At 38.7% G+C, this 15,112-nt stretch overlaps 2 protein-coding genes across 4 annotated transcripts in view; both read left to right on the top strand.

Annotated features, from left to right (window-relative positions):
• Positions 1-15,112, top strand: part of LOC137255836 (POU domain, class 6, transcription factor 1-like) — a 78,941-nt gene that overhangs the window by 5,803 nt on the left and 58,026 nt on the right. The window lies entirely within an intron of this gene.
• Positions 5,236-10,305, top strand: LOC137256324 (E3 SUMO-protein ligase ZBED1-like). Its single transcript, XM_067794084.1, has one exon. The coding sequence runs from the start codon at positions 5,377-5,379 to the stop codon at positions 8,311-8,313; it is 2,937 nt and encodes a 978-aa protein (XP_067650185.1). The 5' UTR covers positions 5,236-5,376; the 3' UTR covers positions 8,314-10,305.

Here is a 15,112-nt window from a genome sequence, read left to right as displayed (position 1 = left end):
CATGCGACATCTCAAGATATAATTACCCTGAGAGGATGTAGCATTGTGACATTTTTTATTTTATCATCATTGAAACAAACATTTTTTGCCCTGATAGGAAGATAGTTTTTCTGTTCTTAGCATGAGTTTGAGTTGCTTCCAGACAACAGATGCTGGTACATTCCATGCCTGCTAATATCCCAAAGAATTTAGGGTTCAAATATCTCATTAAATTTGTCTCTTATTCCTATTGGATTTAGGCCCCCACGTTTGGATCTGAGGTCACCACCACTGACTGACTGTTTCATCAAATGCAGCATGTCTGGTGCATGACCTTGACCTTGGACTGCTGAGTATGTGTGGATGGTTTTGTGTGTAATGCTGCACTTGTGAATGATAAGTGATTGAATTAAGCACCTCTTTTATCAATTTTTTAGCACCCAGGGTCCCTACCATGTCAAATACAGTACGCATTCAAATAGGCGAAGATTCTTTGAAACTTTAACATACAGTGTATTGACCGTCAACTCGTTTCGATGTTGTTTAACACCATCCTTATGTGGCAATGCATACTACATGAGCATCGATCTATGCAAATGGGACCTAAAGATGTGCCAACCAAGTTAGTGAGGCTGACCACCCGATCCTATTAGTGGCTCCATACGACAAGCATGGGTTACTGAAGGTCAGTTCTATCCAGGATCTTTATGGGGTCCAGTATATGAAGGTTTGTTGGGATACTCCAATGATAAATTGCTAAAATGATTCAGTTTAGACTCGTGATGGTACAGGTTAGAAAAGTGGCCTTCAGTAACCCATGCTTGTCGCAAGAAGCGACTAATGGGGTCAGGTGGTCAGACTCACTGACTTGCTTGACACATGTCGTCAATTCCCAATTTTGCAGATCAATGGTCATGCTGTTGATCACTTGGTTGTCTAGTCCAGTCTTGATTACTTACAGACTGCCGCCATATAGCTGGAATTTGCTGAGTGTAAAACTTTAATTTCTTGGTAAAGTGGCAAAGGTTGAAAAGAACACTAATATACCGACTTTAGTACTGTTTTAGGTATAGTTGCCATGAAGCTCAGGAGTAACCAGGAATATACCATATGTATATGAAACATCAGCTGTATATTTTTGCATTTGGAAAAGACCTTACCACATTCATTTTCAAGATGCACAAATGAGACTTGATTGTTGGAATGCTGCACTCATACCAATAATTTTAAATGGTTGACACTGACCGGATTGTTTGATAGCTTACCAGGAGGTGTCTTCAGACCTTAATCCAGGGAACTGCCACGTTGGAGTTAAAACCCTGATATAAATATTGTCAGGGTCTGTAATTCTATGTATATAATGGCTCTGTTAGCATGTGCTCTTGGTTTGAGTGTAGATGTTTCAATAACAGCTTACTGATTATCATTTATAATTTATTTATATTTATAAAGAAATTATGATATTGTCTGAGGTCATAATTCTGCTTGTGGCACTTTTAAAATCTAATCTCCAACCTAAAACTGATGTGTGAAGCCTATTTCTGGTGTCCCCTGCAGTGATATTGGTGGAATATTGCTAAATGCAGTGTAAAACTACACTCACTCACTCTTTCACTCACTCACTTGGCTACTTGTGAACTGGCTTAGTAAAACTGACTTGGTGCCTTGTAAAACTGTCTTGGCCTTGAGTAAGACTGGCATGACTCCTGATAAAATGTTGACTAGGACTATAGCATTAGAAAAACTGACATATTTTGACTTTCACTTTAATGTTGTGTGTTTTAAAGGCTTAAAATTTGCTTTAAATAACTTGTCAATCTGTATGCACTTAGCACATACAACAACTTGCCCAGTTCTCTGATTACCATCTAAAATGCAGGATTTTTTAATGGTTTAACTACTTTTTCAGTCAAATGTGAATTAATCACAAGAAATAGAATCGTAGGATTTAATTGCAATGACGAGAGGGCATGTATTATTCAATGTTTATTAGTCATCATTAATCCAAAATATGTTTTCATTTTCAAATATTCAGTAGAAAATATGTTACGATTTCAAACAAGCCATAAAAGCTCTGAACATGAAGACGTTATTTCTTTAGACGTTGATGGGCCCTTTATAGGTCCCGGGGGAGAATAGGCTGTCAGCAACCCATGCTTGACATAACATGCGACTATACTCGTCGTAAGAGGTGACTAACAGGATCGGAGGGTCAGGCTCGCTGACTTGGTTGACACGTTACCGGTTCCCAATTGCGCAGATCGATGCTCATGCTGTTGATCACATGGTTGCCTAGTCCAGAATGAATTGTTTACAGACCGCTGTCGTATAGCTGGAATATTGCTGAGAGTGGCATGAAAATAAACTCACTCACTTAGACATCAATGACACCATTTGATATTATCGCAGCAAAGAAATTGTAGAAGTGATAGAATTACAAAAGGGACATCTTAACATAATGTAAGCATCTTCAACACTTGAAAACAATACAATCCTATAATACTCTTTGTAACTGCCTATTGCACACAGGATTTCATGAAAGGTCTGGTGAACATTTCCCCACGGGGAATTTCATGGCAGAAGAAGTCCACAGTACCACATTAGGATTTAAATGACTACTTTTTCTCATGGTCTGTAGGGAATATCACTCAGATGGCAATACAGTTTGGAATTGAAGTGTGTCAACATGAAGAGCACTTTTGTCCAGTGAGGCACATTATATGAACTAGTTGTTTATGCTTGATGTGAATACTGTATTTTCCTCAATGATCACTGTATTCACGTGGAATTATGAGATGGTCAACCATAGCCATTTCCATTAGCTGGTGGTTATGGATTTCAAGTCGGCCAGAACTCAAAAAGATTCACCTTTAACTGTGATCAATGATATTTCACTACAAGTTGGATATTATGATTCAAGGTTTGTCTTTAAACATGATCAATTAGTTTGGTTTCATGTTTTACTTCCAAGTTAGATAATACCATTCCAGTGTGTACCCTGCAGGCACATTGATCTTATTTGGACCATGCCATCAAGATTCACCCATGCCATTAGTACTGAGGTTTGAGCACTCCTTGTGAAGAATCTGATTAGAATATTGGTCCTCAGTAACCCTTGCTTGCCCTAAGACGTGACAAGAAGAGTTGTTGGGTGGTTGTCTCTTTGTTGATGCATGTCATCATATCCTTACTGCTTGGTGCTCATCATGTCGACCACTATTTTGTCTTTTCTGTGCCACCACCACTGTTTACAGACCACAGGTATTTAGTAGTATTGTTGCCAGATAGTGTTAAAGAACAAACAAAAGATCTCATTAACATCCTTCCTAGTAATCTTAAGTGGTTCCAAGGTAAACTGGCTTAGTTTCTTTTTAGAATGGCTCTTTCAGTGTAGCTTTAGAAAAACAAACAAATGTTCATTTTCTCTACAAGACTTGAAATTTGCTGTAAATGACATATCAGCTTGTATGCACTTACACAAAGCATACAATAACTAACTCTGTATTGATATATCTTATGACAGTTCCACTGCAAATGTCAATCAGATGTGAACTAATATCAAGAAACGGCAGACTTAAAGCCATATTTGGCATACCTGTGTTACGTATATTCCCTATTCCGTTTCTATGTAATTAAGTAGACTGACCTGGTTACTGTGGAAACATTCATTGTATTACCTGATTGTTTACATAATATGATTACCTGTTTGTCACCTGAATTAGTATTGAGGGACCTTGGGTTAATATTGAATACAGTGGGTGGAGATAATTAACACCAGCACAGGGCTCCAGATAATTTTTCAACATGAGGAGTATGTGCGCCTTATTTTCAATATGAAAGAACTGGGAAAAGTTAGTGTACTGAATGGAATTTAATGGCATGTAAGTTATCTTGTGTTTTGTTTCATATATGCACCACAACATTGCTACTCTTGTGTAAACAGGTCAATAAACAATAAAGCAATACTTTTTTAGATAAATATGTCTGTACATGATTCAACCACTGTACACCATTGCTGTGGTACATATCTGCTACTTTTTATGCCTTTTTTCCCAATGTGCATATTTTTTATCCGTTCATACGCCGATACGGCCCTTATCTGTAGCCCTGCCAGTAACAGCGAGATTATTGTAAGACAGACTGTTGGCCCTTTCCTGATCAAATCTCAGGAATAGCTTATTGGTTAAGTGTTTATGGCCTGGGTTCTGTTCCCTGAGACCTGTGCAGTGTGTGGAGATGATTTTGGGTATTCTGCTGGTAGTGCAGCAGAATCATTGCTAGCGGTGATGCTTGCTCCCTTGCTTGCATGATCTCAACTCACTCACTCACTCACTCACTCACTCACTCACTCACAGGGTCATTTCATATCAGTTTCCTGGTGCTTTTTTATGTTGATGATCATACATTTGGAATGTATGTGGTTGCATCATGTCAACTTGACGTCGAAACAGTCATAAGTTGATGTCAAGGCTGTGTCTGTTCACTTAATATTAACAATGTCCTGTTGACATAATGACAAGAAAGTCCTGTTAACTAGATGTCTAAAGTCAAGTGTTGCACAAGCCATAGAGGGTTGTCATTTTCTGCATGGAGACTGGCAGACCAATGATTATAAATAAGTTCTTTTGTAGAGTGGTTATTTAAAATAATGTGATTTTGTTAAATTTCAAATATATGTGTCTAGCATGGCAGCAGACATTTCTGATATAGATGTGTCAATCACCATTGACAACATGCTGATGCAGCTCAGGACCCACTTACACATCACTACATGTTTTACAGTTTATTGATTAAAATTATCAATGATATATGGTATTATTTATGAGCCATACCATCCATATACAGGTTATTTATTATGGATGTGGCAAGAGGTTTTGAACAATAACGTTTATGCTGTTTAGAATTCATTTTTTTAACATTCTGAGTGTATTAGAAAGAAATATGTAAAATATGAAATCGATTTAATTTTACAAAAATAGTTTGGAAAGAATTGAATAAAACTGATTACGAAACTATTAGTTTGTGAGTTACGGAAACAGTTTACAACTTAAGAGGATTGTTTCTTATGTTGTTTGTAACGAGAATCAGAGATGAAACCTGTCCAACAACTTCATAACATCCAGCAGTTTTGAAAGTAGTTCCGTCATCAAGATACTGGCTACACTGTGATCAAGCAGCCTGCTTGTGGCTCAGGCAGTTCTAAAAATAACTTGACCTCATTCTCGATGCATCGACTGCTTCTGCACTGAGCTTCAGTGGTGATAGCATGCAACAATGTGGATCAATGCAGGACTAAATTTAGCTGCTCTACCACTTTGTTGACGCCATTTTGAAGGCGAATGGAAGTGTTCAATCAACATTGACTACTGTATCAGGTTGTAGTTAACAGTGGGCAAGATGGAGGAACCCCCTGGGTGTGAACGACACAATGGAATGCTTTTGAAGAGTTTTTGGGGTCGGTCTATTAGCCACGTTTGGGATTATTTCAAGTTCGAGGTCACAGAAGCAGGTACTAAATATGTGGATAAAAAGTCCATGTATTGTATGCTGTGTGGTTTGAAGATGAGGTACTGTGGAAATACAACAAATATGTCAAACCACCTTGACAGGAAGCACCCAGGTGTGAGAAATCAGACACCAAGACGTTCAATGGTATATATTGATGATGCTGCAGACAATGCAGTTATTAAGCAAGAAGAAGGTGAAAATGTCATCATCAGCAACTTTGTTGATTGTCAAAATGCTGCATCCACAAATGCAGGAAATTCAGGAGGAGCAAGGATGGATGGAGAAGAGGAGTCTGCAGATGGGATAAGGATTTTGAAAAGTTTTTGGCAGGAAGGAGCTGATGATGTGTGGGAGTATTTCAAGTTTGAGGTGGATGATGATGGGAATTATTTGGATGTTGCCGTGGTGTATTGCACACTGTGTGACTGCAGGCTTGAGTTTAAGGAGGACACAGCAAACCTGCACTCACACATCGTCAACCAGCATCCTGGTGTCAGACACGTCAATCCCTCCATGCTAGAAGATGAGAGTTTGATGACGCTGGAGAAGAAACAGGATCTTGTGAAACGACTGGCTGAAAAATGTCGGCGGGAAATCTGTGCCAAGACGGATTCAAACACAAGGAGTGACGAAGCCAAGAACACTTCTGTAAAGAAATATTTTCGCAAGTTCTGGGGACATACTACAAGTAATGTGTGGGAACACTTTAGGTTTGAAGCTGACAAGGATGGCAATTACATTGACAGGACTATCATGTACTGCATGCTGTGCAACACGCAGTTAAGATACTGCCACAACACAACCAATATGGCATACCATTTAGAAAAGAGGCATCAGATCCAGAAGAAGCCCTTCTTAAACGTGAAGTATTTCAATTTGTCAGCTGTGTCTGATCAAAAGAGTAATATGAAGAAAGTCGTGGAGAGGAAACTCGGTTCTGTTTGTGTGAAGAAAACGCCCATCTACGCTGAAACCTTCACGCGTAATCAGAGTGAGGGAGAAGTCATCTATGAACCACCATCTTTTTACAAAGCATTCTGGGGTAATGCTACAAGCCCTGTATGGGAGCACTTTAAGTTTGAAGTTGACAGTCAGGGTAATTATGTAGACAAAACATCAGCGTACTGTACTCTCTGTGGATTAAAGATGAAATATTTTCAAAACACATCCAATCTATCACAGCATCTGAAGCGGAAGCATGTTGAGGAATGTTTTTCATCAGTTGTACAAATGGACTTGAGTGACAGTAATTCCACGACTTTTTCCAAACCAACGTCCAACTGTACAAAGCAGGATGACATCACACAAGCAATTGCCAGACATTTCATTGCTGATTGGAAACCTTTGAGCAATATTGAATCTCCTAGCTTTCAAGAAATGTGCATGGTGATGTGTCCTGAATACTCCCTACCAGATCTGGAAAAGTTTGTTGAGGTTGTCCTTGCCCCAATGTATCGCAATAAACGTTCAAAAGTAGTGAAAGAAGTGTCTCAGGCGGTTAAGCACTGCCTTACGACTGAAATATGGCGATCAGACTGTGGCGATAGCAATCTGACAGTGATGGTGAGTTTTATTGATGATGCATGGGCATTTCGAACTGATATGATTAAAACTTTCCCATTCAGTATGGAAACTACCCCAGAAGATTTGTCAAGTAGTTTGTTGAAGATTGCTGACGACTGGAATCTGAAGGATCCTGTTGTGGTGACTGATGGTGACCACGTGATTCTTGAAGCTGTGTCCAACTGTCCAAGTTGGCACAGCATCTGTGGATTGAACCACACAGTGGCTTCCGCTGTCAACAAAGCATTCTCATTTCCTACTGTTCACATGATTTTATCTAAAGTGAAAAACTTGTTTTCACAAATTAAACAGGTTGCACCATCTGTTGATATCACGCAGAAGCAGAAGTCACTGAATGTACCCGAAAAAGATGTATACAGAGAATTTGACGATCAGTGGTGTTCAAGCATTGACATGTTGCAGTTGTATTTAGAACAGGAACCCGTCCTGAAGGCTGTGGTTGGGGAATGTCACCTTTATCAGGACCTTCTTCTGTCAGAAACATCTCTGGAACACCTTGAAAAGCTGGTGGAGATTCTGGTTGTGTTTAACACGGCTGTGGCCTACCTGTCACCAGAAAAGGGTCACACTCTGTCAGTCATCCTACCCATTGTGATCAAGCTGAAGGGCAGTCTGCATGATGCATCTGATGATGTGGAATTAGTGAAGAATGTCAAGGCCATCATGGCAAGTGTTCTTGAGGATAACTATGGCGGCACCACAATACAGGAACAGATGAAAGTGGCGTCTGCTCTGGACCCGCGGATGAAAAAACTGGCTTTCCTCTCTGTAACGGAAAGAGAAGAAATTTGGGGAAGAATATGCAAGGAAGCAAGAGAGACTGCAGACCCAAACGTTGTTGTGAAAACAGAAGTTGATGATGGATCCTATGGGGATTCTACTGTAGGAGAACCACCAGCCAAAGTCCCAAGAGGTGATGTGTCAATTTCTGATTGGTTGGGAGATATTGTGAGGGTAAAGAGTTCACTGAGTGTAGGTCAACAGATTGAAAATGAACTGAAGCTGTTTCACTCGGAACCAGACATATCATTTGATGACAGCCCGATTCACTGGTGGCAAAGAAGGTGCCGCACGTATCCCTTTCTGTCCGCACTTGCAAAACGATACATGTGCATACCGGCTATAAGTGGGGATGGCGAACTGAAACAGTCCGACATTCGACTTAGGAGGGCGAGATTAGACTCTGAAACTATGGACATGCAGTTGTTTCTGCATCACAGTAGTAACCATAGCAACGCTTGAAGTTGCCAGTAGTATCAGCTGTCCATTTAGCTTTCAAAACTAAATATTGATACAGTTTTGCATGTATTGATAATTGTATCATCTTAGGAAAAGTATTGATACACCCTATGCACCAGCATCTCCTCCATGTTCTGAGGACTAAATTGAAATGATTTGGCCAAAGGTAATTCAGTCATGATGCTGCAGTTTTGTTGAACAAACTCCAAACTGGAACATGCTTGTAAGTCACAGCTAAAGACTTATCTCCTCCAACGGTCTTACCTGGAGAATAATCTTCTGTGTTTGTGTCACCATAGAGGTTAAATTGATATTGTAGTATATTTGTAGCACTATGAGCATACACACAGTGTAAGGGGTTGGCGCCAGATGAATGACACATTATTATCATCATTAGTTGAAACTGAATTAAGTCTGGAAGTGAGTTGATTCTAACTGTCATTATTATATATTTTTCATTATTTTGATCTTCTATTTCAGTTTAATCTGAGACTGTCTTATACCACATAGGAAATAAATTATGTGTATGGTGCAGACAGTCCAAGAAACTTGGATTCAAACCCATGTGCGTTCAGTTTTTGGATAGATTATTAAATGGTGGGTAAAGTTCCCTGCTAGTGATCAGGTTCAATCTCCCTTATGTGCGAAGCTTGTACTCTCTAAGCCTGTTCCCAAGGCATGTGGGATGTCTGCTGATGTGTGACAGTCTGGTTTGATTCCCACTTGGCTACAGTGTATGACTTTTGGTCACCTCTGTTATGAAATAGTGTGTGAAATGTTAAACGAATTCTTTTGCTTTGATGCCTTTTGGCCAGTGCCTTAGAGACACAAATCACAGTCTGTCCGGCTGGACAGTGGTGTAGCCTAATGAGTAAAATGTCCAGTTGTCATGCGAAAGACCCGTTACCAATTCCCCTCATCGGTGCAATGTGTGAAACCCATTTGCCTGAATATTGCCCAAAACGGCGTAAAACTAAACTTACTCATTCACTGGTGTTGGGTTGACCGCTGCATTTAGCTGGAATATTTGCTAGTGCAGGTTTTACAATAAATAAAGCATCAATCCTAAATTATTATTAATTCATATTGCGCCAATTTAATCCTCACTCCTGCATCTCATGTGAAAGATCTGAGATTTGTGAAACAGATAATAGCAATCATAGAGCCATTTTCCCATCCACGATTGCTGTTAGAAGAACATGCAATTATTGTCTACAAGCATTTTTGTTGGTCTCTAATAGGTTTCTTTTGAAACCCAAAGCCAGCTTGCTATTGGAGTTATCAATGTTGAAAGTGAATTCCTGAGTTTTTGAATATGAAGCAGACGGATGTCTTTTTTGTCAGACAATGCCATAAGACACTTATAAAAGTCAAGAGTGCTTGTTGTTGACTAGAATTACCTTGTAAACACAAGTTTCAGTGAATAAATATTGACTTTTTGTACAGTGGAACTGTCTTTTGCTCTTGTATTGAATGTATACAGCCTTCAGGATTTGAATCATCATACATTTTGATGTAATTCTCAGCTTAAGGCCTTTTCTTGTATTATTTGGTTTATGGATCTGCTGACATGAACTGTATTTTACATTTTTTATTGCCATTATGTGCTGCTGACCTGATAAAAAACAAAAGAAAGAAAAAAAATAAAAAATAAAAAAATAAAATAAAATAAATAGCAAATTATGCCCTCAAAATATTTCCTGAAACTAATGTTTCCTACAAAAAAATCAACCAAATCTTCAGAATTCCTAACACCATGATATACTCAAGAACGCAGATAGCATCTCCATATTCCTTCTCCTCCCTACCACTACCTTCTGGTCTTACTGAATACACACATGGCCCTACTGAACACCCATTACTGAACATAGTCTTGGCCTTAATGAAGACCCTACTGAACACCCACTTGGCCTTAATAAACACCAGCTTGGCCCCATTCAACCCTACTGAACACCCATCCAACCTTGCTGAACACCCATCCAACCCTACTGAACACCCATCCAACCTTGCTGAACACCATTTAACCTGATCAACTACTAGGTATTCCAGAACACCAGCATCATGTTACTGACTTTCCTTTTGGTTGAACTTAAACCTACAACAAAGATATTTTCGTCAGATACAACTGTGCTGTTTGCTTACATGTGTGCCCATGTTGAAAAATCCTGTTCTTGAAAGAATGCCAAGTACAATAGACTTCAGTCATAAAATTCCTTTAAATTTGATATGATGGTTTGGACAACCCTGGTTGCCTCCCTTGGGAGTACCAAGATCCTGTGATCATGTATCCCAATCCTCTGCAGCAGTTGATAATTTTATTTGGTTTGTCAGCAACATGAGTCTCCGAACAGAAGTAAATATCCCATGACTGTATCACTTAATATTCCTGTGATAAGATTGAAAAAGCTGTAAATGGTGAGAGACCAATCTCTCACTCCTGTTTTCCTTTGTGGATCCATGTGAATGGTACATGGTCCATTATTATACAAACACACAATCCCCCTTCAGGCAGTCATGGACATAATGATGCAGATTACGATCGATTATGTTCACACACAGCATATTATCACTAAACCATGCCCATATATTTTGGTTTCCTGACAAAACACACTGCATCTGTTGTGATTCAGAGGGGTGGATATTAAGAGCTATTACAGCATTGTTTTATGTTCAGAATTCCTAAATGAAAGAAAAACTGCCATTCTACATGAAAAAGGCATCTTGTTCTTTCAATCAACCATTTTGGGTGAGTCTTATTTTATCATTATACAAATTAGATTGATTTTATGACAAAACTGCTTAAACAGAATAAAAAGCTGTTAAACCACAATTTTTCAACTGAAATCAAACTGGGTTCCAACTTAACTGCATTCATGCTTTTCAAAACTATTAAAATGGTGTATGAATATATTAGGAAGACGCATTTAGCAATGTTGTAGGCGAGCTTTAATTCTAACTCAGGTTTGGTTTGCATTCACCAGTGTTCCAGCTATCTGTAAGCAATCAAAACCGGACCAGACAATCCAGTGGTCAATATCGTGAGCTTTGATCTGCACTATTGGGATACGATGTGTCAACCAAGTCAGCAAGCCTGGCCACCAATCCTGTCAGATGCCTCTTATGACAAGCATGGGTTTCTACTGAAGACTAATTATAACTCCGATCAACTGAGTTTTGACAGTGCTAGCCGTTAGATATGATAATGAGACATTGTGCCCAACTTTTCCTTATTGTACTCATGGACACAGAAGTAACCCAACAACCTCCAGGGGGTCTTGAGAAGTCCCTGTGTCCTGTTTGTCCATACAACATCCAGCAATATTTAGTTATAGGTTCAGAGGTTGTAAATTGTGGGCCCAGGAACCAACAACCAAGTGATTGACATTATGAACATTGATGAACATACTGAACACTATACATTCCAAACTTTAATAAGGAAATATTGTTTATGTTTTTCTTTATTGTTTCTGAAAATACAGTTTTGTGCTGGTAGTTACATTTCATGTTTTGGATGGATTTTTTAATATTACTATTTTGAAGAAAAACAAGAATTACAAACATGAAAGAATTCTGTTACATTTTTACCACTTGAAGCATACAGAAGCGTATCAGACATAATGGTTTTTATCAGACGACCATTCATATCAGTGTCCCCAAAAAAGACTCGGACTGCGAGAATCCACACGCTGAAGCGACCATGTGACCTGCAGAAAATTACCCATGTAAATAGACACTGAGATTGGGAATGCTCAGGAGACTGCACTACCATTATGTCTGCGAACATTTGCTGTTGCTATGATGCAGGGTCATTTGCTTGCCCCACAGAGATGAATATTGATCTGCAGGAATCACCCATGTCTATATCCTCCTGCCACCGCAGCCAGCCATGAGGGTTGCTCCGGTCGGCCACAGAACACTGTTGATCGCTAACAGAATTGCCATGTGGGGTTTTAAAGGTACTCGACCTGATTTCCATTAAAGGAAAATGTGTCCATTTGATGACTAATGGTGGAATTGAACTCTGGTTTAATGATCTCTGCTGTGGTGTGAAGATATTTTGAGAAAACAGCCAGGTGAAATTTATGTGTCTAGTTGAGAGTTTATTGTCAGGTTCATTAGCAATGGATGCAGTAGGGGAGGTACTGATTAATGTTTGTTTGGTTAACTAGTCTGTTGTATCAAGAGGTTTGAAATATTCATGATTTCTATAAAAGGGTTTTCAATCACCAGTTGAAAACTGGATGAATAAAGGTGATATGTTATGTCTTTGGTGTGAAGATATTTTGACAAAACAGTGACATTAAATCTTTGTGTCTGGGTAAAAAACTGTATCAGCTGGGGTGTATTTATGTGTCTATTTTAAAATGTATATTGTCAGGTTAATTTGCAATAGATTAACTGTTAAGGAGATACCAATTATTATTGCCCTTAGATAATTTTATCAAATTTTGATTGTTCAGTAGCTGAAGCGTATGAAACCATGTAGGCAAATTTACGATTTATACACCCTGTCAGATTTGTCATGTGTCTTACTATACGGGTCCTACAAATGACCTTGACCTTAGATGGAATGTGGCTGCCAAATTGTAGAGTATTCATATACAATTATGAGTATAAACAGAATAATAAAATTGTTGCCAGAACTTCTTATTAGTTTCGAGTCAGTGAAAACACAGAAAAAAAATTAAGCATTTGTCTATTTCATTTGCTGTCTAACAAATTTTATCATTTATCGATCAGTTTAACTAAATCATCAGGAATTATCTCCCTGTATGACGATTCAGGAAAGATCATGTCAAAGATTGGGTTTTGGTTTTTAAAGAATAAGCTAAGCAAAAAGATCATAAAGGTGATGAATTTGTCACATTGGTAAGAATACACTCAGGTGTTTTAAAAGGGTGTAAGGGACTGTGAGACCCTTGTAGATTCTGCATTTCCTGAGGCGCAGCCTGAGGTAATGCAAAATATTCAAGGATCTTAATTTCCATACAAAGTTTCAAAACACTTTGTAACTAATCTGGTTTACTTTGCACACTATGATGAAGTCTGAAATATCATTCTGTATTTCTGCAATGGTTTTCTATGACAGGTTAGAAACTTTGCATATGAGTGAGAGAGTATGGTTTAACGCTGCTTTTAGCAATATTCCAGCAATATAACAGCGGGTTACATTAGAAATGGTCTTCACAGATCAAAGTCCAGTCTTTGGTGTGACGAGCACTTAACTACCTCTCCATCCACTTTATGTATTAAGGTATTACTAATGCCATATATTTGGAGAAGATTTAAGTATTATTCTAAATGTAAAATTGCAACAACAATTATACCTGTAATCACACATCCTCCCAAACTCACACACTCACTTACTCATTCACCCACCCACCCACCAATCCACTCATCCCAAACACCCACTCACCCATCTACCCATGAGATCCACCCACCCAGTTGTGAGATCCATCCATCCACCCACCAATCCACTCACCCCTGAAAAAATAGAAAATAAATATTTCCCTCGTAAGTTAGAAAAACATTGCTTGTTTGGGGATTTTCAAAAAGCACCTGTATATCCTGCATTGAGCATTTTAAAGAAATGTTAAAAGGACGACAAAAAGAAAGGTGTGTAGGATCCTGATGAGCCCAGGGGAGGTAACATGTGAAGACTGTACGTTCTTAGTTGCTTTAAAGTGCATGGAAGTGATTCACAAGACTTGGCTGCCTCATCAAATCTCTCAGTAATTGCTATTTTTGGAGATATGATCTGGCTTGCATTTATGTCTTCTTCCAATGTAGATACAGTAGGCTAATGATGTATTGAACTCTAGTATATTAATAATATTTATGACCGTTCATCGGAGGCATTTCAAAACTGTTCATTACTGGTATTTCAAGGCCCAATCACAAGGTTTTAGAGGGAAATTGGGAGGATATTTTCTAAGATATAATTATGGCTGTGTTACTTAAAACAGATAAGGTGTATCTTCAGATGGAGGAGAAATAAAATAATAAGTCAGTACTTCATGATGTCGGTCACTGGATCGTCCAGTCCAGTCTGATTATTTTCTCATGCAGTACTTGGAATAACAAACAAATAAAAACTGCATTTTGATCATGATCTCTCAGCTCCAGTCCTTCACATCCAGCACCGGAATTCTAGCCTCTTCTAAGGTTTACCATACCAATGCTGTTTGATTGTACTTGACTCCAGTTTCTTAATTTTAAGGCAAGTGACCATGAAATCATGTTATTGATACTTAACCAAGTCTTACAAAGCTATAACAGTTATATTGCAAGTTATATGATTTTCAGTTTGTGAAGCATGTCATCAACTCAATGACCTCTACAACCTTGTCGGACACTCCAGCACCAGACGTGTGTACATCTTGCCTATTACTTCTTTCTCATTCACATTCAGCCAATAAAACACACTTCGCTTCTTTTCGCTTGAACACTCAAACAAAACCAATCCTTGAACTGACTGGCATGGACTACCATCATGGTTTGTGAAGAGGCAGACGATTAGATAATAAGGAAATTATGTCCGCACCGATATCATACACCCATAAAGTCACTGGACGGCAATATCATCGGTGGGTTTATTGTTAGTGGTTTGTTTGAAATCGCGTTGATTTGTCTCTGGCCTTAAGTTGAATGTTTCCGTTGCTGAGAGCTTGACAGGGTGACGTTAGGAGAGTGGTTTGTATGTTTATTGGTCATAAAGAATGCGGTCAGAGTTTGATTTTCCACCTAATGGAGAAGTGTGTCCTTTTTTTCATGATTTAAATAATTTATTGCAGGATTTTTT

Source organism: Haliotis asinina, chromosome 11, assembly GCF_037392515.1.
Source record: "Haliotis asinina isolate JCU_RB_2024 chromosome 11, JCU_Hal_asi_v2, whole genome shotgun sequence".
Taxonomy (NCBI): domain Eukaryota; kingdom Metazoa; phylum Mollusca; class Gastropoda; order Lepetellida; family Haliotidae; genus Haliotis; species Haliotis asinina.
This window is presented reverse-complemented; position numbering and strand designations above follow the sequence as displayed.

Bases quoted from the DNA above. Each gene is read 5' to 3' on its own strand.
- LOC137256324 (XM_067794084.1), top strand. From the start codon at position 5,377: ATGGAGGAACCCCCTGGGTGTGAACGACACAATGGAATGCTTTTGAAG.